General features: G+C 38.4%; 1 protein-coding gene and 1 pseudogene across 1 annotated transcript in view; both read left to right on the top strand.

Moving 5' to 3' along the window:
• Positions 1-26,651, top strand: part of HMCN1 (hemicentin 1) — a 519,661-nt gene that overhangs the window by 203,847 nt on the left and 289,163 nt on the right. Inside the window, exons 12-13 of the mRNA XM_065885936.1 lie at positions 17,152-17,293; positions 18,389-18,516. Coding sequence (XP_065742008.1) covers positions 17,152-17,293; positions 18,389-18,516 — 270 coding nt within the window. The remainder of the gene's footprint in view (positions 1-17,151; positions 17,294-18,388; positions 18,517-26,651) is intronic.
• LOC136132356 (1-acyl-sn-glycerol-3-phosphate acyltransferase beta-like) lies at positions 14,887-16,341 on the top strand (annotated as a pseudogene).

Consider the following 26,651-nt stretch of genomic DNA (forward strand, 5'->3'; position numbering starts at 1 on the left):
TTTTTACTTATGCTTTTCTGTACTTGGAAAAAGTATTCAATAGGAATGAATTATCTTAAACCTTTGTGTAAATAGGACTTTAAAAGTTTTGAAAATGCTGACATTAATTTTATTGGGGAGGTCAAATTATGTGTGGGTATATGTTTTCTTTCTTTGCTAAATATTCTATAAATTTGCTTTATTGCTTTTATATTTAAAATAATTAAGATATAATTAAAGTAAATAGGAGATAATTTAAAAATAAGGAATAATTAAGAAAAATTAGGAAATAATGCCTCTCAAAAAGTATCAAGTGAGAAATTTTGACAGTACAAAAAATCATATTTGAAAGCTTAAAGGTCTGGAATTTTATAGGATTATATCACAGAGTAATCTGTTTTAAATCATTTCTGAGCCCAAGTGAGGTAAGAGAAAAAGGAGAAATGCAGAATATTAATTGATAATTACATTAGATTTTCTTATAACTAATAGTCCAGTAAGAGAATCATGAAATGTGTAGTTTTCATACAGAAATGTTTGCTTTCCTACTTCTTTCCAGGCTGACTGTAAACTTTATGAAGAGAAAAGTTTAATATTCACTTACTTTATCTGACGAATGTACTCTGCTGACTCCATGGTTAGGAGCAAGCTTCTGTTATAATATGATTCAATTCCATGCAGTAAAATGTATAAATAAATATTATGCATTTCATTCTTTTGTCTTTCATGCAAGGCATCTATGTGGTATATAGATCTTAGACCACTTTATTTGTAGATAGAAAGAATCATATTTCTCTAAAGCTTGGAAGACAGAAACATTATTAAAATGTCTTTAAATAGAAGTTATAAGGAAGGGTAAAGAATTAGAGTTATTTACATTGTAAAAAGAAAAAAAGAGATGAGATGGCCTAATAAATACTTCAAGTATATGAGAAATTGTTATAAAGAAGCTTTACACCAAGGACATTTTAATTTCCAGCAAAAATGGACCATTAGAAAATGTGTATTAAGCCAAGCCTGATGGATTTAAGTGAGCTAGAAAGATGTCCAGATGTTGGAGAGGTTAAATGATGGACTGTGATAACTTTCACAGTTCAGGGACTGCTGGGAAGAGATAGAACAGACGAGGAATCAGCAAGCACTTCAATCCACTAAGTTATCCAAATGAAGCACTTCAATCCACTAAGTTATCCAAATCTAAATGAAGCACTTCAATCCACAGTTATCCATTTAAAAACTTTTGAGAATTCGTGACATACATTATGCCATCTAACCCTCACAAATTGTGTGTATTTGTATCTGCGGGGTTAGTGGCTTGCAATAGGTTACAAAGCGAGCAAGTGGCAAAGCCCAGATCTGAACTAGGTCTTTCCATCATTCTAAATAGTGTACAGAAATGCCTACACATGCTATTAACAGGTCTAAGGTACAGGTGGGTAGAAGAAAGTATAAAAAGAGAAAATAAATAAAGGGTCCTTGGGCTTCCCCGGTGGCGCAGTGTTTGAGAGTCTGCCTGCCAATGCAGGGGACACGGGTTCGTGCCCTGGTCCGGGAAGATCCCACATGCCGCGGAGCGGCTGGGCCCGTGAGCCATGGCCGCTGAGCCTGCGCGTCCGGAGCCTGTGCTCTGCAACGGGAGACCACAACGGGAGAGGCCACAACAGTGAGAGGCCCGTGTACCGCAAAAAAATAAATAAATAAATAAATAAAATAAAGGGTCCTTGAGTATGAATAGGAAATTGAGAGTACTGAAATAAATTTTTTTTTAAATAGAAAAGATACAAAGTGTCTGCAAGTTCCTGTCACATGGGTAAAGAATAGCTGGACATCTAAATCTAAATAAATAAATAAAAAGTTTGGTGAATCCTTTGACCTAAGTTCTGATAGAGCAGCTGGTAAGGAACAGCCTAGAGGAAAGAGAGAACTGGGAATATGCACACAGAGACCATGTAAGATGACTAGACTGTAAGCTACATTAGGGCAGGACCCAGTTTTCTTCAGTTTGGGGTCTTTAGTGCCTGACATAATATCTAGCACTTAGTTTTGTGTGCATGAATGTCTGTGGGAAGACTGAATGAAAAGCAGAGTGCTTAGCTAGGCAAAGGAACTATTGCCAAGTCTGAAAAATCCTATGTCAGAACATGTAGTAAAAATTGACTTGATTCAGATTCCCTTGAAATGTTAATTAATGTTTCTTTGAGTTACTGTTTTATAAATTAATGACCCAGCTAAAAAGCAAATTCTGTTTCTAAAGATATTTGTAATACAGGAAAAACATAATGACTTACTATTTTTATACATGAGGAAGGAGCTTTGATATTTGACTATTATGAATAAAAATTGAATTAGAGCTAATACCCAAAATAGGAGTACTTATGGCTGCATCTTCAGAAGGGTAGGATATGTGAGGAACATTTGATTATTGAGACTGCAAAGCTGATAGATAGCTGTTATATTGATGAGATCTTCATTTATGCTATTTCCCACGGCACTATCTAAATCATACTATGTCAGGTATATATTTTTTCCATAATAATGAAACCAATCCTGAAATGTATGAAGTGCCTTGACTTAAAACACATTTTTACAAAAGGTCAGAGGTGGTATCTTGTTTGTCCATTTGTTTATACATTTATTTGTTCATTCATGTATTCACCAAAAATTTAAATGTCAGGCATTCTGCTCCTTGCTGAGGATATAAATGAGAAGAAAATAACATCCTTCCCCTCAGTAAGTCCATAGTAAAAAAAAAAAAAAAAAGGACATAACTAAATTAAAAAAATAAATATCTATTACCCAATGGGATAGGAACTTCACCAAGGTACTATAGGAGCCTTGAATACTGTCTCAGTAATGAGTGGAGATTGAGAAGGGCTTCACACAGGAGATGGTGTCTGAGGTATCCACTGGAATATGAGTCAGCATTTGCCAGATAGAAGTCAGGAAACTCCTTCTAGATGGAGAACCCTACACGTGCAAAGTCATGGAAAAATGAGGGCACAGAAATGTGAGCTTGCCGAGAGTAGAGGGTCTGACTGAGTTGGGAGCTTTGTCCTCACGAAGGTGTGATTTTCTTTTTCCTCTGCTGTCTTCAATAATCTTTTCAAAATATACATAGAAGGATCACATAGGTTTGTGGTTTTGTGATGTTGGTTCAGCAAAAGACAAGGTAATTGGGGAAAAAAAAGTGTTTGTAGTGACGCTCCGTGGAGTTTAGGCTGGATAAAGAAAGAAGAGAGGGTTAAAGGCATGGTCTGATAGATTGGAATAAAAAAGAAGTTTCAAAGGAGTTGAGGCCATGATGAACTTGGAGAAGGGAAGTATGGGAGTCAGGAAGTGACAGCTGGAAGGATGGGAGGTTGTGACTCAAACTGGACTCCCAAGACTAAATATTCTTCCAATCCCATTGTGGGTTGCTTCCCTGATAAGATAACTAAGGTAGCAGATGAATTTTTCTAGCAAGATAAATTAATTACCAGATTTAAAATTTTTTCCTTCAAGAAGTGCTAGGTAGATGCAGTTTCATATACTTTTGATTCTATGCCTGTTGCATGATAATTTGTAAAAATAATCCCTTTTTTGTAAAATGTGCAGCCACATTTTTAAAAATACTGTTTTTTTTCAGAGCAGTTTTAGTTTCACAGCAAAATTAAAAGAAAGGTACAGAGATTTCCCATATGCCCCCTGCCCCAACACATGCATAATCTCTCCCATTATCAACATCTCCCACCAGAGTGGTACATTTGTTACAAGTGATGAACCTGCATTGACACGTCATAATCACCCAAAGTCCATAGTTTACATTAGAATTCATTTTTGGTGTTGTACAGTCTATGGGTTTGGACAAATGTATAATAACATGTATCATAGTAACCATACAGAGTATTTTCACTGCCTTAAAAATCCTCTCTTCTCTGCCTGTTCATCTGTTTTTCCCACCTTCCCAACCGCTGGAACCCTCTTATCTTATTACTATCTCCATAGTTTTGCCTTTCCCAAAATGTCATATCCTTGGAATCATTCAATAACTAGCCATTTCAGATTGGCTCCTTTCACTAAAATTCCTCCATGTCTTTTCATGGCTTGATAGCTCATTTCTTTTTAGCACTGAATAATATTCTGTTGTCTGAATGAACATAATCAGCTTTTTATAGTCAAAAGATATTCTTGCTATAATTGATTCTGAATCAGGAGATGCAAGTAGATATATGTAAAGCTTTAATAGTATCCTGCTAATATGCCAAGAAGTAATAATGGTAATTTGATACTTTTCTCCAAGTCAAATGAGAATGTTAAGTCTAAGCTCTGGCCTTCCTCTTTAGTTTGGAAATTCTCTGATTTTGGAAAATTGTTATAAAGAGGACCCACTAAAAAAAGGCAATGTAATAGGCAATGTTAATCATCATTTACTTGAAGATTTTCTTTTTAAAAAACTTTTAGTGGAGTTACTTGATTTACAAGATTTTCTAAGTAAGAAAAAACTAAACTTTAAAAATTCTTTCCTCTGATCAACCATATTTATTGTCTTAATCTGTTTTAGCTAATCATCCAAAGAAGCTCCTGAATTCATGACTTCTTGTTGTTAAGGAAAGAAAGCATATAGCATTAAATAGAAACAATGTTAATGTATAAATAATTTTACATTAGGAATTACTTAAAATGGGTATAAAGGCAGCAAACATTTGATACATTTACATATTCCTATATCTTATATTGGAAAAATAAAAGTTGTAAATTTTGAAGAAAAGAAATCTTGATGCATATTTGCCATTAAGATTTTGTCATTAAACTAGAATGTAGCCTAAATTTATCATTGTCTCTGAAATTATTGCCTTTCTCTTATTAACTGAATTTCATAACCACACTGAAATTTGGGTGTGGAATTTTTTTGCAAATCTAGCATGTAACTGTCAATATTTAGCCTTTGCCTGTGTGTTCTGTTGCCACTGTACCCACTTACTGGTAAGTCAAAGAATTAGCGACCTTCTCTCTTGCTCTCTAGTCCAGCACTGTCCAGTAAAACTTGATATAATGATGGAAATGTTGTGTATCTGTGCTGTCCCACATAACAGCTACTAGCTGTATGTGTCAACTTAGCACTTGAAATATGGCTAATGCACCTAAGGAGCTTGTTTTGAAATTTGACTTATTTTTGGAAATTTTAAATTTAAATAGGCATGTAGCTAGTGGAGACAGCTCCAGTTTTTCTGGAGAAAAAAGAAAGGCAGAAAAAGCAAGAACCGAAGTCTTAGGAAACTTATTTCTTCTGCCCTGTAGACTAACCATTATCGTAATTCATTTGAATTATTGCCATTCAGGAATAATTCTACCGTTTTGGGAAAGTTGTAGCCAGGTCTTCATATTTTCATTGATGAGATTTCATTTGGAAATGTTGCATTTGATTCCATATCTTTGGAATTTCAGTGACCCTTGCCTCTTTCCCAGGCCATTGATACCTGTTTTCATTGGTTTTGATCATTTGGCTGATTGGTTAGTTTTAAGTTTTCCTCCTTTGCTGTTTGGAAAGACTCCCTGGCCACTTATGCAAACTGTCTAGTAGTCCTGGAAAAACTTAAAAATATATTCCATTGCCATTTCTTTTGTTTTTTAACATCTTTATTAGAGTATAATTGCTTTAAAATGGTGTGTTAGTTTCTGCTTTATAACAAAGTGAATCAGTTATACATATGTTCCCATATCTCTTCCTTCTTGTGTCTCCCTCCCTCCCACCCTCCCTATCCCACCCCTCCAGGCGGTCACAAAGAACCGAGCTGATCTCCCTGTGCTATGCGGCTGCTTCCCACTAGCTATCTACCTTACGTTTGGTAGTGTATTTATGTCCATGCCTCTCTCTTGCTTTGTTACACCTTACTCTTCTCCCTCCCCATATCCTCAAGTCCATTCTCTAGTAGGTCTAGTAGGACACAGTCTTTATTCCTGTCTTACCCCTAGTTTCTTCATGACAGTTTTTTTTTTTTCTTAAATTCCATATATATGTGTTAGCATATGGTATTTGTCTCTCTCTTTCAGACTTACTTCACTCTGTATGACAGACTCGAGGTCTATCCACCTCATTACAAATAGCTCAATTTCGTTTCTTTTTATGGCTGAGTAATATTCCATTGTATATATGTGCCACATCTTCTTTATCCATTCATCCGATGATGGACACTTAGGTTGTTTCCGTCTCCGGGCTATTGTAAACAGAGCTGCAATGAACATTTTGGTACATGACTCTTTTTGAATTATGGTTTTCTCAGGCTATATGCCCAGTAGTGGGGTTGCTGGGTCATATGGTAGTTTTATTTTTAGTTTTTTAAGGAACCTCCATACTGTTTTCCATAGTGGTTGTATCAATTTACATTCCCACCAACAGTGCAGGAGGGTTCTCTTTTCTCCACACCCTCTCCAGCATTTATTGTTTGTAGATTTTTTGATGATGGCCGTTCTGACTGGTGTGAGATGATATCTCATTATAGTTTTGATTTGCATTTCTCTAATGATTAGTGATGTTGAGCATTCTTTCATGTGTTTGTTGGCATTTCTACTGATTGAAGATTCAGGAAAAATTAAGTGAGCAAGCACATGTATCCACTGTAAATCATTCTTAGTGAAATTTTGTTACTCTCATTATGCAAGCTTCACACTTAAAAGTTAGTTACCATCAGAACTAGCTAGAGTTACCTTCCTAATCAGAAACTGAAGTAATGCATTTTAGGACAATGTCAATGCGTTTTAAATAAGCTTATTGAGGTAAATCAGTAAGTACACATCTGTTAAAACAGGACACAGCAACTACTAATTACAATTCTCAGCAGGCTCAGTAATAGTCATTATGTAACCTTTTGAAGTTAGCTTTTTCTATAGTAAATACAGATATTTAGAAGGGTCAGAGATTCTGTAAAATACATTTTCAGGCTGTAGGATTCAACGGAACCTAGGTTCAGTAATTAAATACTAATTACTTTCCAATTTCTCATGTAGCATGGCTTGATGTTAGACCATGCAACATTTTAAGGGAATATATTATCCTCAATGAAAAATATTTTGGGGAACGGTTGTAAAACAGTTCTAATATGTTTTCAGAAATATAAGTCAATTAGGTGGTTGGGCTGAAAGTAGGTTTAAACAGTCTCCAAAATGAGGATCTTTACTTAGCTTTTATGGAGAGAACTCAAGTAAGAAAGGAAACTTAATACTAAAAACTAGTTAATGGAGTATCTTTCTTCTCATCAGAGTCTTAATTCCTCATGACATAAAGTTTATCATTAGGAACATTTAGAAGCCTGGGAATCTTATATCACAGAGATCTATTGATAGCCTTGAAATACTTTTTGTCCAGAATGTAATTTAATGCCTATTTAAACAACAGCAATTGATAATCAGTTGTTCCACTAGGTTCCTTTTGGGCGCAGATCCTTTTGGAGTTGGGAAATAAAAGGTTCTAAAACTTTGTAACCCTATTTCTTTTGAACACAAAAAGGTTTTGAGATAAAAATCCTTTCATGGTTGATTCTGTTAATCTAATTTGCTTTTTGGGGTAACAAAAGCTCTAGACCAGGAAGTAGGGTACTTGAGATCTATTTTCAGGAATCATGCCTTATTTCTCTCTCTCTCTTTCTCTCTGTCTCTCACTGTCTTTCTGTTCTTTACCCCAGGCCACACAAACACAGTGCATCAGTTTTTAAAATTGAGTTTCCCACATCCTTTTTATTTATGGACACCTATATGGGACACATTTTCTATGTGACACTGATGCTGGAATCAGCGGATGATTGGCTATGCTAATAGGGATCAGAGTGAATGATCTAATGGGAAATTTAGAGTTCAAATGGAATTATCCCAGTTGTAATGATATTTTTCGGCTGAGGCGCCTCTCACTTTCCCCATGCATGGGTTAGTTCACTTCTTCACTGCCTCTCACATCACTCCCTTTCTTGTTATCTCCATTGGCACCACCCTCATCCCCCTCCTGATTCACATGCCTAAACTAAATCCATAAAAATCCTCTTTTTAGGGGCTTCCTTTCTTCTGATTTTGTTGCCCCACTCTACTCCATAGTACCATCAGGTGAAATTTCCCTAAATATCACTTTGTATCCATCTAGTCAAACCCTTTTTGTGGTTTCCTAATTACCCCAGAATAAAATTTACACCCCTCAGTCCTCCACAAGCTGACCCTTTCATAATACTTTCAACATTTGATCTTCACCCTTTATCCACATAAAACCATGTATGGATAAGCAAAAAGGAATAAAAATGTTTCCTTTCAGTACATGAAAACTGTTTACCTTAAAATAATTAGATATTCATATATTTATCCATCATTCATGTTTCCTTAATATGGATAACTGAATACTTGAACTTGCTGTTAAGGCTTCACTTCTAATTATTGATTAAAAGTAGAGAAACTGGTAGATAATTCTTTTGTCCATAAAATATTACTGATGCTGCTCCATTTTATATGTCAGAGTAGTATCAGGTAAATAATTTTTGGTGTCGTATATGAGGTTTGAATTTTCTTTGTATTAAATTTCTCAAAAAGATGGATAGGTACTACACTTATCCTGTCTTCTGTCTCCAGAATTGAGTTTTTGATGGCCACTGAATGTTTTCTGTCAAGCTCCATATGTTCATTGTACCTTCAGTGAATTTCTGTTTCCTAGTGCTTCAACTCTAGCCCCTGCCCTGTTATTTTCCATCCCTCCGTAATTTACCCCAACTCCACTTCTCATACTTGAGTCACAGGGGCATTCTGACTGCCTCCAAACTACTTCATTCTCATTCTAGTTCTGTGACTTAGCTCATAGAGTTGTTTGACTTTAATGTCCCCTACCTGTATCCTCCTTATAACGCTAAGCCCCTCTCATAAAACACCTCCTTTCTGAAAATTGTTGGCTTCTTTTTTCTGGTATCCTGTAGAACTTTTATTTAATATTTTGCCACACGAGTCTACACTTAGTCATGATCAATTTCATATGTCTAGTTGTTTTTCCCCAATCATATTATACGCACTGTGATACTTATTGCCCTTTTTTTAAAAAAAAATCATAATGCCTTGCACAGAGAGAAAAACACAATTGTACCCAATGGATGTGTGCTCCTTAATTGCTGAATGGACCTCAAAGTAACAATAGCAGACTATAAGGAAAACTGAGGTCACCGACCTTATCTTTCATGTTTCCATGTTAACTTCAGTGGCTTATTTGAATCACATCAACAATTTTAGATTTCACTATATAAGTACTTTATTTTCCTGTTATATCACAGGACAGCATATGACTGCTTACATTTAAAACCATATTTTACAACAAAATCTGATAATTACCTGGTGAAAATATTTATACAGATATTATTTTTGAAGTAATGTTTAAACTAGTTCACCCTAATTTAAGAATTCTGTCAGGTGACTTTTGCAAAACTTTGTGAAATCGGCCAGAACAGTTTATCACTTTTAAGGTGGCACAGTGGCCGCTAAATTTCCAAATGCTTGCATTGGTCAGGCTTAGGAATAAAAATCAGAATAAGTGTAGTGGTATTTATGTATATGATGTGACCTTAAACTTTTGTTTAAAACAGACTATCTTCTGTTGATCCCATTGACTGCTCCTTTATGAGGATGATTTTTGAAGCTGAAGATGAACACAGGTGTCCTGGTTAAATTTGAGTGTATTCAGTATAGAGCTGACATTTCTTCCATAATCACATGCTGCCACATGAAACGCAAAGGGCCAGACAAAGCCTCCTTTCCTCCTTCTATGTCTGAATGAACATGAGAAGGATTCATTTGTCTTCTATGGTGTCAGGAAAGGGTAGATGTCTGTCACTAATTAGTCTAGGTCACTAGAGAGAATTTAGCAACAAAAAAGGAAATAGTTTTCAAACTGATTGATGAAGTAAGTCCCTAATGACCAGAATTACTTCACTAAGAATGAAATTGATATTATCATAACCATATGTTCATTACATCATCATAACTCTTTTTTAACATGTGCCAGGTGACATAGGTATTGGTGAGTTTTTTTTCCATCAGTAAAAATAAATTTATCTATTTTTATTGAAATTTCTAATACATTTTGAGTGTCTAGAGACATCTCAAATTTTGGAAGAGTAGAATAATATATAATAAGTATTATTTATTACTAGGATGTGTAACCTAAATACTATATGCAAGTGTGAGAATTGTGATCAAGTTTCATGTGTAAATGTCTAGATAATACATTTGTACACATATATGGTAAATACTGTATACTTATTTTATCATTCTTTGTTATACTTTACCATATAATGGAATATAATAGCAAAAATTACATAGTGCCTACTATGTGCCAGGAATTTTTTAAATGTTTTATGTATATTAGTTTAGCTAATCCACAATGACCCTATGGGTTAGATACCATTATTATTTTTTTTTACACAAAGGTAAAAACACTCATCTTGATTTTTTTTTGAATTTTATTTTATTTTTTTATACAGCAGGTTCTTAATAGTTACCTATTTTATACATATTAGTGTATAGATACCATTATTATCTCCATTGAAGTATAAACCAGATACCATGGATTATTTAACCATTTTGAGCCTTAGTTTTTTTATCTGTAAAATGGCAGTAATATTTCATAGGGTTATTGAGAAAAATAAATGATGGGTCTAGAGTTAGATTCTTGGCACATAGATACTCAGTAACTTCTGCCCACCTTTCTATTTCAATGAACTGACTACTAGAAAGAGATTTAGTTCCTAATTGTACATAATATGTCTTTGTATACGATATTCTGTGAGATCTTTGAGGTCATAAAGTGTCAGAAATACAGTAGGTACTCAATGAATGTTTGTTTTGTGAAAGAATGAAAGCCCAAAGAAGTTTGCCCAAGTACTGTAAATATACCAGTGTTGAAAAATATTTTAAATTATTGCTTAAGTAATTCAAATCATTACCATTGTCTGATTAATTTGTTGATGGGAATTACATCACCTTAAAGAAAAAGGCCTTAGGTCTTGTCTTTGAGAGTTTCCTACCAGAGGCATAGCAGCAACAGATCAGACCCAATTGACCTAACAGGAAATATGCGTCTTGCGTATGAAGGTGATGTTGGAGATTTTCAAGTTAGGTGAGATTTTTTTTTTTTTAAACATCTTTATTGGAGTATAATTGCTTTACGATGGTGTGTTAGTTTCTGCTTTATAACAAAGTGAATCAGTTATACATATACATATGTTCCCATATCTCTTCCCTCTTGCGTCTCCCTCTCTCCCACCCTCCCTATCCCACCCCTCTAGGTGGTCACAAACCACCAAGCTGATCTCCTTGTGCTATGCGGCTGCTTCCCACTAGCTATCTATTTTACATTTGGTAGTGTATATATGTCCATGCCACTCTCTCACTTTGTCACAGCTTACCCTTCCCCCTCCCCATATCCTCAAGTCCATTCTCTAGTAGGTCTGTGTCTTTATTCCTGTCTTACCCCTAGGTTCTTCATGACCTTTTTCTTCTCTTAGATTCCATATATATGTGTTAGCATATGGTATTTATTTTTCTGTTTCTGACTTACTTCACTCTGTATGACAGACTCTAGGTCCATCCACCTCACCACAAATAACTCAATTTCGTTTCTTTTTATGGCTGAGTAATATTCCATTGTATATATGTGCCACATCTTCTTTATCCATTCATCTGTTGACGGACACTTAGGTTGCTTCCAACTCCTGGGTATTGTGAATAGAGCTGCAGTGAACATATTGGTACATGACTCTTTTTGAATTCTGGTTTTCTCAGGGTATATGCCCAGTAGTGGGATTGCTGGGTCGTATGGTAGTTCTATTTTTAGTTTTTTATGGAACCTCCATACTGTTCTCCATAATGGCTGTATCAATTTACATTCCCACCAACAGTGCAAGAGTGTTCCCTTTTCTCCACACCCTCTCCAGCATTTATTGTTTCTAAATTTTTTGATGATGGCCATTCTGACAGGTGTGAGATGATATCTCATTATAGTTTCGATTTGCATTTCTCTATTATCTTCCTTGGTCTTTGTAGTCAGAGCAATGGCTGTTTTCATGCTCTCTTATAATGCATTTTGCAACCTTAGCATTAATGCTATGTAAAGACACCTAAGTCTTAAAGTAGTATTTTTTATTCTTAGTATCCTAATTTATGTTTAACATTTTAAAATCATTGGTGATGAATTATAAAAACTCACATATTTTTCTTTCGTTATGGTTCAAATATAAAGAATGAATTAATGCCTTAATACCTAATAGAGTGCCCTGTTCCCATTGCTTTGGCTAATGAACAGCAAGTTGTTATTTGTGATGGTGGTGCAGATGGTTAGTGTTGGTGGTGGTGATGACAATGGTGATGATTGTGATGCTGAAATGAGACTGAAAACCAACTGAGAATGGATTACTTCTCCTTAAAGCCTAAAATTGGACTCTGGACTTTGATGGAGTTGAACTATGGTTCTTCAATACCTTGTCCTTGCTCCATTACAACTACTTTTTAAAAACAAGTTGAGCTTTTTTCTAGGGATTAAAAGAAATCTAACAGTTGAAATCATTATAGTGAGGTCTATTATATCCTTATTTAACGTAATCAGGTAAAGCCTGAATCATTCTGATCATCTTTATTCAACTGTTATTTGGTTGAAATCCCATTATGCTTCCCTGTGTTTGTTCATGTCCTTTCTAATTTTATTATCAGGAGAAATATTCTTTTCAGAGCAGTGGTAAATTTCTCACCTTCTGTGGGATGATGTCATCCCGTCTGTATGTTGCACACAGACTTATTTCATGACCCTGAGCAGCACCCTATACCCAGGCATTATTTGAGAAATGACCTCTTAGCTCTCTACATCCTGGCTTGGGTAACTGACATTTATTTCCACTTTAATATGTGAACTACAGAGCCTACCAGTGGAATTCTCGCTGGGAGATATTCCAAACCAATTCTGGCAGATGGCATTGGAAGGCATCATGTTTAGACAGAATTCCCAAGAGCTGCCGAGTCTTTGCAGCAATCCTATGTCAAAATGAGGTAGACATGAAAAACCTTTTATTTTAGGAAGGTGGGAATAAATGTGGGTATTCAAAAAATTCCAAAGAAAAACAACTGTTCATTTTTTTCCACCTCTTCCCCTAAAGATTGTCTGCAGCATCCCCACATGTGTAGTACTCCAGCATTTCGGAATTGATGGACTCCAGATGCAATCACAATTTGAACTTACTGGCCATGGCCAGTCTGCCCTTGGCCTCACGTGTTTCTTTAGCCCTATGTTCACCAAGAAGAAACCATGGAATAATGAGTTTGTCAACCAAGTCCACTGGCTGGAAAAATCCTTTAAACATTAACTTCAAAGGCAAACATTATTTGAAAAACACAGTGTAAACGGGAGAAAAAAGAAGGGCGATTATAAGCTGCTAGCAATTAGGCACTAATTTGGTTTGTTCCATTCTTTAGCTGCCCAGTTCAGCAGCATCATTTGTATCTCTTTCAAATGTTTGGGGATTCCTCTTAGTGAAACCAAACCACAGTTTGCAGACTAACTTATAATAAAGGTACATCATAAATATATCCAGATCTAACTGACTAACTGAATTCTCAATTTCCTTTATAGTAAAAACCCAATTGAATGGAAAGCTGACACCATGTCTGTTTGGCTCATCAGTGTATCCCTGTAAGTTAGGACAGAGCCTGGAACATAATAATTGTGCAAAAAGCACATTATTGAATTAATTTATTTTTGTTAATACTCATGACATCTATTTCAAAAATTGTGGAAATGAATTTATTTCTAGCTGATTGAGTGGGGGATATTTACACTAAGTAAATTATTTGAACTACCAGTTATAAAATAAATAAGTCACAGGTATATAATGTACAGCACAGGGAATATAGTCACTATTATAACAATTTTGTATGGTGCCTAATCTATGTAAATAACTAATCACTGTGTTGTACACCTGAAGTTATTATAATATTATGAGTAAATTATACTTCAATAAAATAAAAAAATAAACAGGCTTTAAAGAGAAAGAAAATGATTAAATATTTCTTTGATGGTACATATAATTGGTTAGACCAGATATATCAACATCCTGCTACCCCAGAGAATTCTTGTATTCTTTTTGACAATAAATTTCTGATTTAATATTTCATTTTCAAAAGTCTTTTTTCTGCCGTAAAAGTGGAATGCAATAGGCACTTTGATATTTTCTAAGTTGAGGTCTTATGAATCCATGGGCTTGAGGCAAATGATCAGTATAGCAGGATCTCCAGAGGCCGGCAGGCATAAAAATTCTCAGAGCCAAGTTACATTTTAGGAATGACCTGTATTCCATCCATGGCTTTAAGTGTCTTTCATTTACAAGTCACTGCATAACATGAAAGAGATGTTATGTACTGTGGAATATATTGGAAATGGAATAATAAGAAAGACATGGTCTCGACCTCAGCCAACTTATAATCAAACAAATAAAAAGGGAAAGAGCAACTCAAAACAGGCAGCAGTCAGGACAAGATTGGCTCCAAACCTATGTTCACTAGATAGAAAGTAGCAAAAGGCCCAGTATAGAGACTTTGCCTGAAAACAGGTTTATATTGAAGTTCCAGATGAGCAGATGGAAACCAGTAGTCAGCTAGTGGGAGCAAAGTAGCAAGGGGCCCCATAGTAACCAGTGGAGATGCAGAAACACAACACTGGGATCAGATTCATTTTACTCTCAAAAGCAATTTACCTCCCGTGCTTTCATTACTTTCGGTTTCTCTCTTGCACTGACTGGACCAGATCTCTGATAGGGGTTATCCAAAGAGCTCCTCTCCAGCCAGAGCCCAAGGAGGGAGCCTGAGGCCCGTGCCATCGAGGCTCCAAGGGGGCCACCATACATGCACGATCCCAGGGCGGCCTTGGCCATGGAACTCTGGCCGTGGCTGACTGCTGCAGCTGCTGCTCCTGTTGCTGCTTGTACAGCTGAGCTGCGCGGCCAAGTTCTAAGCCAAGACCACCCTGTACTGCATGCACTGCTTTATCGTCGTCACCGTGGCCATGGTCACCTGCCTGCTGTGTCGCCGTGGCCAGATAGCGGAGAATGTGAGCCTCATCAGTTGGCGCATCCAGTCCTCCAAGTACATACACTGCTTTCACTTTGAGATTAAGGGCCGCCAGAAGCTGGAGGTGGACCGCCCCTGTGTCATAGAGCATCCTGGGCATCGTGGTCTCATGGAGGCCCTTCCTGAATGCAGATTGCCAAGCAGGAGCTGTTCTTCATAGGATGCATGGGCCTGATCTTGTGTACCTTGGGGCATCTTCATTGCCAATGCAAATAATCAGTAAACAATCTATAATAGGAATAGAAAAGAGTTTTACTCAAGCCAAACTGAGGACTGTAGCCCTGGAGACACAGATCCAAGAAGCACTTGAATTGGGTTCTGCCTGACCACAAAATGAGGGAGGCTTATGTAGGCAAAACCCACCAAGTTGCATAAGTTGTTTGCCAAGAATTAGGATTAGAACCGGCAAGAAGAAAGGGTGCTTGTTAAGCAAGGATTGTTTGGGGACTGAATGGTTGCATAGTTACAAGGGGAGACCTTGAGACCATAAGGTAGCAGCAGGCAACTGCTAGCAGATGTTGTTTTGAGAATAGTTGGTGGTGTCCTTGAGTTTGATACAGTTCAGAAAGTTCCAGTTCTCAGTGATGCAGGAGCGTGTCTGAAGCCACACCCACAATGGCCGCCTGGCTCCATTTTGAATGTTTGAACAACAGTTACTCCATTTTTATTTTTTAAATACATTCTTTAATGGTTAAAGCCCATGTACAATGCATGCTTGACAGTACATAGACAGGCTGTTCTAACTAGCATAAAGTTCAAGCCAAATCATGTATAAACTAGGATGAATTCCCCATACTTTAATTTGTGAAAATTTCTTCTATCATCAACTAACAAAATACCAGGACCATGATGGCACACGTGGGCTTGGGCATGGTCAGAGAGAACCTTGAAGTGTGACTCTGCCCTGAGGGCATGTGGAACGACAATAGGACCTGCTGCTTTTCAAGAGAGGAGCCTTCTACCTGGTGATCTGAGTCTGGTTGCCCATCACCTCTGTGTTATACTCTACCATCTCCTTCCACAAACCCAAGAGGAAGCTCTTCACCTCAGGAATGGTCAAGATGAAGGTGCTGGATGCCATCCCCACCAGCAGCCACCCTGTGGCTGGATGTTCCCAAGCTCATGGACACCAGCTGCCATGAGCTTGGGAACATCCAAGTCCCAAGGACCACCTTGAGGACCACCTTCTCCTGCATGTCCAAGATACCCCAGAAAAATGGGGCCACTGCAGGGCCTGGTGCCCAGCCAGCCCAGTAGCTAAGGCCATGGGTGGGTCAGGAGCTGAGGGAAGGACCTGGCTAGAGAATGGACAGAGGGACCCCAGCCCTGGCTGCCGTATAATACTATGTCATAGTCCTGCTTCTCTCCCCCTTGCATTCAGGCCCCAGAAAGTGGAAGCCTCTTTCTGTCATTGGCCTCAGACCCAGGCCCCCTGATGTCCCCCTCAAAGGAGAGTGTGCCAGACCCTCACCAAGCTTTGAAGGCAAAGCCTTGCCCACTGTCATGCCTCCAAGGTCCAAAAGTAGGAGCAGGCCTGGGGCTCCAGATGGGCTGACAGGGCTGGGCTGGGCTGCAAGGCCTTGGGGTGAATGGCCAGAGATGAGACCCTCTGTGGTCCTGCCTGGGCCTGTGGGGTGCAGAGTCACGCTTTGGGGGCCCAGCCACAGCCTGCTTCGGTCTTTCAGGGAGAGGAGGAGCTCTGGGGGGCTGGAAGGAGCAGACCCCAGTTTTGTACAGTCTTGAAAGTGTAAAATAAATAAACAAATAATTTTTTAAAAGTAAAGGTGTGGGGCTTCCCTGGTGGCGCAGTGGTTGAGAGTCCGCCTGCCGATGCAGCGGACACAGGTTCGTGCCCCGGTCCAGGAAGATCCCACATGCCGTGGAGTGGCTAGGCCTGTGAGCCATGGCCGCTGAGCCTGCACGTCCAGAGCCTGTGCTCCACAACGGGAGAGGCCACAACAGTGAGAGGCCCGCGTACCGCAAAAAAAAAAAGTAAAGGTGTGGCAGTGAGAAGCCTGCAAATCTGCTAACATCATTGACATTTCACTCTGTGTGTTTCCTTTGCAGAACCGCCCAAAGTCACTGTTATGCCCAAGAATCAGTCATTTACAGGTGGATCTGAGGTCTCCATCATGTGTTCTGCAACAGGTTATCCCAAACCAAAGATCACCTGGACCATGAATGATATGTTTATTGTGGGTTCACACAGGTACTGGGTTTGTATCATGTTCTTTGTTTTTACTGAGTGAGAGAAGTTGGTGAAATTTCTGGACAATATTAATCTGACCAAATCCCTAAGGTTAAGGGAGATTTGACCCAAATCCACAGCTTTAGATTTTCTCAATAGGCCAGGAAATGTCAGTAAAATAATAAATGATGAATGTATAGAGTCTGAGGTTCTTAAGTCTTGAATTCAATAGCTGGGACTAAGTGCTTCCTAATACTTTGCTTTGCAAACATAACACTGTAACAGTTGGTTTACCTTGAATAATTGAAATGGGGATAATAAACTTTCTGTGGGTAAAGTAATGTGTAGTTTTAACCCATCTACTAGAGGTTTGGTCCTGAGGTTTAACAGAAGAGAGAGGGAGAGACAAAGGACAGAACAGTAGCTCTAATTAAAGTGTATGCAGACATTCTTCGTAACTCCTGCTTGCTGCTGCTATACTATCGTACACTGAGAGGTATTTTATTCTGCTGGATGCTTTTAAAAGAAAATGAATCCTCTTATGCTCAAAGAGAGTACTGAACACGAGGGGCATTAGCAATGAAGTTTCCAGCCATCGGGCTTCCATTACTCTGGGTTTGGCAGGGGGAGAAGGGCTTAGCTGTGAGCCAGATTCTATTCCTGGTCTCTTCACAGACTCACTTGAGATGTGAGGCATTGCATCTCTCAGGTTTTCATTTTGAGGAACTGTTTGGCTTAGAAGTTCACACAGAGCAAGATTGCCTGGGTGCAAATTCCACTTCTTCCCTTTACTAACCCTGACTCCGGGCAAGGTGTATAACCTCTTTGCTCATCTGTATAACAGAGATAATAGTATCTAACTCATTGGGTTGTTAGGAAGATTCAAAACATTGATAAATGTAAAGGTACTAGAGCAGCCCTGATACATGGCAAGTACTAGATATGTGGGACCTATTGTTATTATCATTATAACATTTCTGCTTATAAAATGATGATGTTAATCATTTCTGCAATCAGCACCACAAACATAACTCTAAAATATTTGAAAGGAAGGTGCTATAGTTCCTTGATACTATTATTAGAGTATTTTCAATTTTATTTTCTTTTTGTCTGTAGGTATAGGATGACCTCAGAAGGTATCTTATTTATCAAAAATGCAGTTCCCAAAGATGCAGGGATCTATGGTTGCCTGGCAAGTAATTCAGCTGGGATGGATAAACAGACTTCTACCCTCAGATACACTGGCAAGTATAATCAGTTTAAAAGGCAGTACAAATAGTATGAATATCACATCAAGCAATGTAAAAGTACTTTTTTGAAAATTAATATTAGGAATGAGTTATACCCAGTTGTATAATTTATTGTTCGTTTCACACATTGATTAAAGCAAATAGTGTAACTAATTTAAGTTAAAAGTTCAGGGAGTGAATAGCTTCAGTAATCAACAGAAATCAAGGAAGCTTCCAGATTATGGAAGAGTTCCAGAATGTCCACAGAGTTCTATCCTTCCATGATTCATCTGTTCTTTGTAATATTTTACTTACAAATTAATAAATTCTGTATCCTTCCGAGTTTACCTCAACTTTCTTTTTTTTTTTAACATCTTTACTGGAGTATAATTGCTTTACAATGATGTGTTAGTTTCTGCTTTATAACAAAGTGAATCAGTTATACATATACATATGTTCCCATATCTCTTCCCTCTTGTGTCTCCCTCCCTCCCACCCTCCCTATCCCACCCCTCTAGGTGGTCACAAACCACCAAGCTGATCTCCCTGTGCCATGCGGCTGCTTCCCACTAGCTATGTATTTTACGTTTGGTACTGTATATATGTCCATGGCACTCTCTCACTTTGTCACAGCTTACCCTTCCCCCTCCTCATATCCTCAAGCCCATTCTCTAGTAGGTCTGTGTCTTTATTCCCATCTTACCCCTAGGTTCTTCATGACTTTTTTTTATTCTTAGATTCCATATATATGTGTTAGCATACGGTATTTATCTTTCTCTTTCTGACTTACTTCACTCTGTGTAACAGACTCTAGGTCCATCCACCTCACTACAAATATCTCAATTTCGTTTCTTTTTATGGCTAAGTAATATTCATTGTATATATGTGCCACATCTTCTTTATCCATTCATCCCATGATGGACACTTAGGTTGCTTCCATCTCCTGACTCTTGTAAATAGAGCTGCAATGAACATTTTGGTACACGACACTTTTTGAATTATGGTTTTCTCAAGCTATATGCCAGTATTGGGATTGCTGGCTCATATGGTAGCTCTATTTTTAGTATTTTAAGGAACCTCCATACTGTTCTCCATAGTGGCTGTATCAATTTACCTTCCCACCAACAGTGAAAGAGGGTTCTCTTTTCTCCACACACTCTCCAGCATTTATTGTTTGCAGATTTTTTGATGATGGCCATTCTGACAGGTGTGAGATGATATCTCATTGTAGTTTTGATCTGCATTTCTTTAATGATTAATGACGTTGAGCATTCTTTCATGTGTTTGTTGGCAGTCTGTATATCTTTGGAGAAATGCCTATTTAGGTCTTCTGCCCATTTTTGGATTGGGTTGTTTATTTTTTTGTTACTGAGCTGCATGAGCTGCTTGTAAATTTTGGAGATTAATCCTTTTTCAGTTGCTTCATTTGCAAATATTTTCTCCCATTCTGAGGGTTGTCTTTTGGTTTTGTTTATGGTTTCCTTTGCTGTGCAAAAGCTTCTAAGTTTCATTAGGTCCCATTTGTTTATTTTTGTTTTTATTTCCATTTCTCTAGAAGGTGGGTCAAAAAGGATCTTGCTGTGATTTATGTCATAGAGTGTTCTGCCTATGTTTTCCTCTAAGAGTTTGATAGTTTCTGGCCTTACATTTAGCTCTTTAATCCATTTTGAGCTTATTTTGGTGCATGGTGTTAGGGAGTGTTCTAATCTCATACTTTTACATGTACTGTCCAGTTTTACATGTACCTGTACCTGTCCAGTTCTCCCAGCACTACTTATTGAAGAGGCTGTCTTTTACATGTACCTGTCCAGTTCTCCCAGCACCACTTATTGAAGAGGCTGTCTTTTCTACACTGTATATTCTTGCCTCCTTTATCAAAGATAAGGTGACCATATGTGTGTGGGTTTATCTCTGCGCTTTCTATCCTGTTCCATTGATCTGTATTTCTGTTTTTGTGCCAGTACCATACTGTCTTGATTACTGTAGCTTTGTAGTATAGTTTGAAGTCAGGGAGCCTGATTCCTCCAGCTTTGTTTTTCGTTCTCAAGATTGCTTTGGCTATTCGGGGTCTTTTGTGTTTCCATACAAATTGTGAAATTTTTTGTTCTACTTCTGTGAAAAATGCCAGTGGTAGTTTGATAGGGATTGCATTGAATCTGTAGATTGCTTTGGGTAGTAGAGTCATTTTCACAATGTTGATTCTTCCAATCCAAGAACATGGTATATCTCTCCATCTATTTGTATCACCTTTAATTTCTTTCATCAGTGTCTTATAATTTTCTGCATGCAGGTCTTTTGTCTCCTTAGGTAGATTTATTCCTAGATATTTTATTCTTTTTGTTGCAGTGGTAAATGGGAGTGTTTTCTTCATTTCACTTTCAGATTTTTCATCATTAATGTATAGGAATGCCAGAGATTTCTGTGCATTAATTTTGTATCCTGATACTTTACCAAATTCATTGATTAGCTCTAGTAGTTTTCTGGTAGCATCTTTAGGACTCTCTATGTAAAGTATCCTGTCATCTGCACACAGTGACAGCTTTACTTCTTCTTTTCCAATTTGGATCCCTTTTATTTCCTTTTCTTCTCTGATTGCTGTGGCTAAAACTTCCAAAACTATGTTGAATAATAGTGGTGAGAGTGGGCAACCTTGTCTTGTTCCTGATCTTAGTGGAAATGGTTTCAGTTTTTCACCATTGAAGATGATGTTGGCTATGGGTTTGTCATATATGGCCTTTATTATGTTGAGGAACATATTATGCCTACTTTCTGCAGGGTTTTTATCATAAATGGGTGTTGAATTTTGTCGAAAGCTTTCTCTGCATCTATTGAGATGACCATATGGTTTTTCTCCTTCAATTTGTTAATATGGTGTATCACGTTGATTTACTTGCGTATACTGAAGAAGCCTTGCATTCCTGGAATAAACCCTAGTTGATCATGGTGTATGATCCTTTTAATGTGTTGTTGGATTCTGTTTGCTAGTATTTTGTTGAGAGTTTTTGCATATATGTTCATCAACGATATTGGCCTGTAGTTTTCTTTCTTTGTGACATCTTTGTCTGGTTTTGGTATCAGGGTGATGGTGGCCTCGTAGAATGAGTTTGGGAGTGTTCCTCCCTCTGCTATATTTTGGAAGAGTTTGAGAAGGACAGGTGTTAGCTCTTCTCTAAATGTTGGATAGAATTTGCCTGTGAAGCCATCTGGTCCTGGGCTTTTGTTTGTTGGAAGATTTTTTTTTTTTTTTTTTGTGGTACGCGGGCCTCTCAATGTTGTGGCCTCTCCCGTTGCGGACCACAGGCTCTGGACGCGCAGACTCAGGGGCCATGGCTCACGGGCCCAGCTGCTCCATGGCATGTGGGATCTTCCTGGACCGGGGCACGAACCCGTGTCCCCTGCATCGGCAGAGGAACTCTCAACCACTGTGCCACTAGGGAAGCCCTTGTTGGAAGATTTTTAATCACAGTTTCAAGTTCACTGCTTGTGATTGGTCTGTTCATATTTTCTATTTCTTCCTGATTCAGTCTTGGCAGGTTGTGCATTTCTAAGAATTTGTCCATTTCTTCCAGGTTGTCCATTTTGTTGGCATAGAGTTGCTTGTAGTAATCTCTCATGATCATTTGTATTGCTGCAGTGTCAGTTGTTACTTCTCCTTTTTCATTTCTAATTCTGTTGATTTGAGTCTTCTCCCTATTTTTCTTGATGAGTCTGGCTAATGGTTTATCAATTTTGTTTATCTTCTCAAAGAACCAGCTTTTAGTTTTATTGGTCTTTGCTATCGTTTCCTTCATTTCTTTTTCATTTATTTCTGATCTGATCTTTATGATTTCTTTCCATCTGCTAAATTTGGAGTTTCTTTGTTCTTCTTTATCTAATTGCTTTAGGTGCAAGTTAGGTTGTTTATTCGAGATGTCTCCTGTTTCTTAAGGTAGGATTGTATTGCTATAAACTTCCCTCTTAGAAGTGCTTATGCTGCATCCCATAGGTTGTGGGTCATTGTGTCTCCATTGTCATTTGTTTCTAGGTATTTTTTTATTTCCTCTTTGATTTCTTCAGTGCTCACTTCGTTTTTAAGTAGTGTATTGTTTAGCCTCCATGTGTTTGTATATTTTACAGATCTTTTCCTGTAATTGATATCTAGTCTCATAGCGTTGTGGTCAGAAAAGATACTTGATACAATTTCAATTTTCTTAAATTTACCATGGCTTGATTTGTGACCCAAGATATGATCTATCCTGGAGAATGTTCCATGAGCACTTGAGAAAAATGTGTATTCTGTTGTTTTTGGATGGAATGTCCTGTAAATATCAATTAAGTCTGTCTTGTTTAATGTATCATTTAAAGCTTGTGTTTCCTTATTTATTTTTGTTTTGGATAATCAGTCCATTGGTGAAAATGGGGTGTTAAAGTCCCCTACTATGAATGTGTTACTGTGGATATCCCCTTTTATGGCTGTTAGTATTTCCCTTATGTATTGAGGTGCTCTTGTGTTGGGTGCATAAATATTTACAATTGTTATATCTTCTTCTTGGATCCATCCCTGGATCATTATGTAGTGTCCTTCTTTGTCTCTTGTAATAGTCTTTATTTTAAAGTCTATTTTCTCTGATATTAGAATTGGTACTCCAGCTTTCTTTTAATTTCCATTTGCATGGAATATCTTTTTCCATCCCCTCACTTTCAGTCTGTATGTGTCCCTAGGTCTGAAGTGGGTCTCTTCTAGACAGCATATATATGGGTCTTGTTTCTGTATCCATTCAGCCAGTCTGTGTCTTATGGTGGGAGCATTTAATCCATTTACATTTAAGGTAATTATCGATATGTATGTTCCTATTCTCATTTTCTTAATTGTTTTGGGTTCGTTATTGTAGGTCTTTTCCTTCTCTTGTGTTTCTTGCCTAGAGAAGTTCATTTAGCATTTGTTGTAAAGCTGGTTTGGTGGTGCTGAACTCTCTCAGCTTTTGCTTGTCTGTAAAGGTTTTAATTTCTCCATCAAATCTGAATGAGATCCTTGCTGGGTAGAGTAATCTTGGTTGACGGTTTTTCTCCTTCATCACTTTAAATATGTCCTGCCACTCACTTCTGGCTTGCAGAGTTTCTGCTGAAAGATCCGCTGTTAACCTTATGGGGATTCCCTTGTGTGTTTTTTGTTGTTTTTCCCTTCCTGCTTTTAATATGTCTTCTTTGTATTTAATTTTTGATAGTTTGATTAATATGTGTCTTGGCATGTTTCTCCTTGGTTTTATCCTGTATGGGACTCTCTGTGCTTCCTGGACTTGATTAACTATTTCCTTTCCCTATTAGGGAAGTCTTCAACTATAATCTCTTCAAATATTTTCTCAGTCCCTTTCTTTTTCTCTTCTTCTTCTGGGACCCCTATAATTCGAATGTTGGTGTGTTTAATGTTGTCCCAGAGGTCTCTGAGACTGTCCTCAGTTCTTTTCATTCTTTTTTCTTTATTCTGCTCTGCAGTAGTTATTTCCACTATTTTATCTTCCAGGTCACTTATCCGTTTTTCTGCCTCAGTTAGTCTTCTAGTGATCCCTTCTAGAGTATTTTTAATTTCATTTGTTGTGTTGTTCATCATTGCTTGCTTTCTCCTTAGTTCTTCTAGGTCCTTGTTAAATGTTTCTTGCATTGTCTCTATTCTATTTCCAAGATTTTGGATCACCTTTACTATCATTATTCTGAATTCCTTTTCAGGTAGATTGCCTATTTCCTCTTCATTTGTTAGGTCTGGCAGGTTTTTACCTTGCTCCTTCATCCGCTCTGTGTTTTTCTGTCTTCTCATTTTGCTTATCTTCCTGTGTTTGGGGTCTCCTTTTTGCAGGCTGCAGGAACAACAGTTCCTGTTGTTTTTGGTGTCTGTCCCCAGTGGCTACGGTTGTTTCAGTGGGTTGTGTAGGCTTCCTGGTGGAGGGGCGTAGTGCCTGTGTTCTGGTGGATGAGGCTGGATGTTTTCTTTCTGATGGGCAGGTCCACGTCTGGTGGTGTGTTTTGGGATATCTGTGGCCTTATTATGATTTTAGGCAGCCTCTCTGCTAATGGATGGGGCTGTGTTCCTGTCTTACCAGTTGTTTGGCATAGGGTGTCCAGCACTGTAGCTTGCTGGTCGTTGAGTGAAGCTGGGTCTTGCCATTGAGATGGAGATCTCTGGGAGAGTTTTGCCTTTGGATATTACGTGGAGCTGGGAAGTCACTTGTGGACCAGTGTCCTGAAGTTGGCTCTCTTACCTCAGAGCGTCAGCACTGACTCCTTGCTGGAGCACCAAGAGCCTTTCATCCACATGGCTCAGAATAAAAGGGAGAAAAAGTAGAACGAAAGAAAGAGGATAAAATGAAATAAAGTAAGATAAAAAAAATAGTTATTGAAATAAAAAATAATTATTAAGAAAAAATTTCTCTTAAAGTAAAAAAAAAAAAAACCCCAAAATCGGATGGACAGAACCCTAGGACAAATGGTGAAAGCAAAGCTCTACAGACAAAATCTCACACAGTAGCATACACATACACACTGACAAAAAGAGGAAAAGGGGAAAAAATAATATATCTTGCTCTCAAAGTCCACCTCCTCAATTTGGGATGATTCATTGTCTATTCAGGTATTCCACACATGCAGGGTACGTCAAGTTGATTGTGGAGCTTTAATCCGCTGCTTCTGAGGCTGCTGGGAGTGATTTCCCTTTCTCTTTATTCGCACAGCTCCCGGGGTTCAGCTTTGGATTTGACCCCGCTTCTACGTGTAGGTCACCGGAGGGCGTCTATTCTTTGCTCAGCCAGGAGGGGGTTAAAGGAGCCACTGATTCGGGGGCTCTGGCTCACTCAGGGCGGGGGGAGGGAGGGGCACGGAGTGTGGGGTGGGCCTGCAGCAGCAGAGGCCAGCGTGACATTGCACCAGCTTGAGGCGTGCCTGCGTTCTCCCAGGGAAGTTGTCACTGGATCACGGGACCCTGGCAGTGGCAGGCTGCACAGTGTCCCGGGAGGGGAGGTGGGGATAGTGACCTGTGCTCGCACACAGGCTTCTTGGTGGCAGCAGCAGCAGCCTTAGCATCTCATGCCGGTCTCTTGGATCCGCGCTGTTAGCCATGGCTTGTGCCCGTCTCTGGAGCTCCTTTAAGTGGTGCTCTTAATCCTCTCTCGTCATGCACCAGGAAACAAAGAGGGAAGAAAAAGTCTTTCGCCTCTTGGCAGTTGGAGACTTTTTCCCGCACTCTCTCCCGGCTAGCTGTGGTGCATGAACCCCTTCAGGCTGTGTTCACGCCGCCACCCCCAGTCCTCTCCCTACGTTCTGACCGAAGCCCGAGCCTCAGCTCCCAGCCCCCGCCCGCCCCGGCGGGTGAGCAGACAAGCCTCTCGGGCTGTTGAGTGCTGGTCAGCACCGATCCTCTGTGCGGCAATCTCTCCGCTTTGCCCTCCGCACCCCTGTTGCTGTGCTCTCCTCCGCGGCTCCAAAGCTTACCCCCTCTGCCACCCGCAGTCTGTGCCCGCGAAGGGGCTTCCTAGTGTGTGGAAACCTTTCCTCCTTCACAGCTCCCTCCAACTGGTGCAGGTCCCATCCCTATTCTTTTGTCTCTGTTTTTCCTTTTTTCTTTTGCCATACTCAGGTACGTGGGGAGTTTCTTGCCTTTTGGGAAGTCTGAGGTCTTCTGCCAGCATTCAGTAGGTGTTCTATAGGAGCAGTTCCACATGTAGATGTATTTCTGATGTGTTGGTTGGGAGGAAGGTGATCTGCACATGTTACTCTTCCGCCATCTTCCTCCTCTCTACCTCAACTTTCATTTTACATTTTCCAGTTATGTTCATATATATATATGAATTTATATATATATATGTATAAATATATTTATTCATATGAAACGTTATAATATTTCTGTTATAATTAAATATTTACAACATTTCTGTCACCTATCTAGGTATTACATTTTGCTTTTCATCTTCAGTTTTTCCCCTCCAAACTGAAGCATTTATTGAAGATATACTTTATGACAACTTATTCTATACTCTAATATTCCATAATATAGTAGAATATAATACATTCTAACATATACAGTATAATCAAATCTATTATAATACATAATCATATATTCTAATAATATGTAATATAGAATACAATCTTTCTTTTCTTTTTTTTTTTTTGTCGTTTGCGGGCCT

Source organism: Phocoena phocoena, chromosome 1, assembly GCF_963924675.1.
Source record: "Phocoena phocoena chromosome 1, mPhoPho1.1, whole genome shotgun sequence".
Lineage (NCBI taxonomy): Eukaryota > Metazoa > Chordata > Mammalia > Artiodactyla > Phocoenidae > Phocoena > Phocoena phocoena.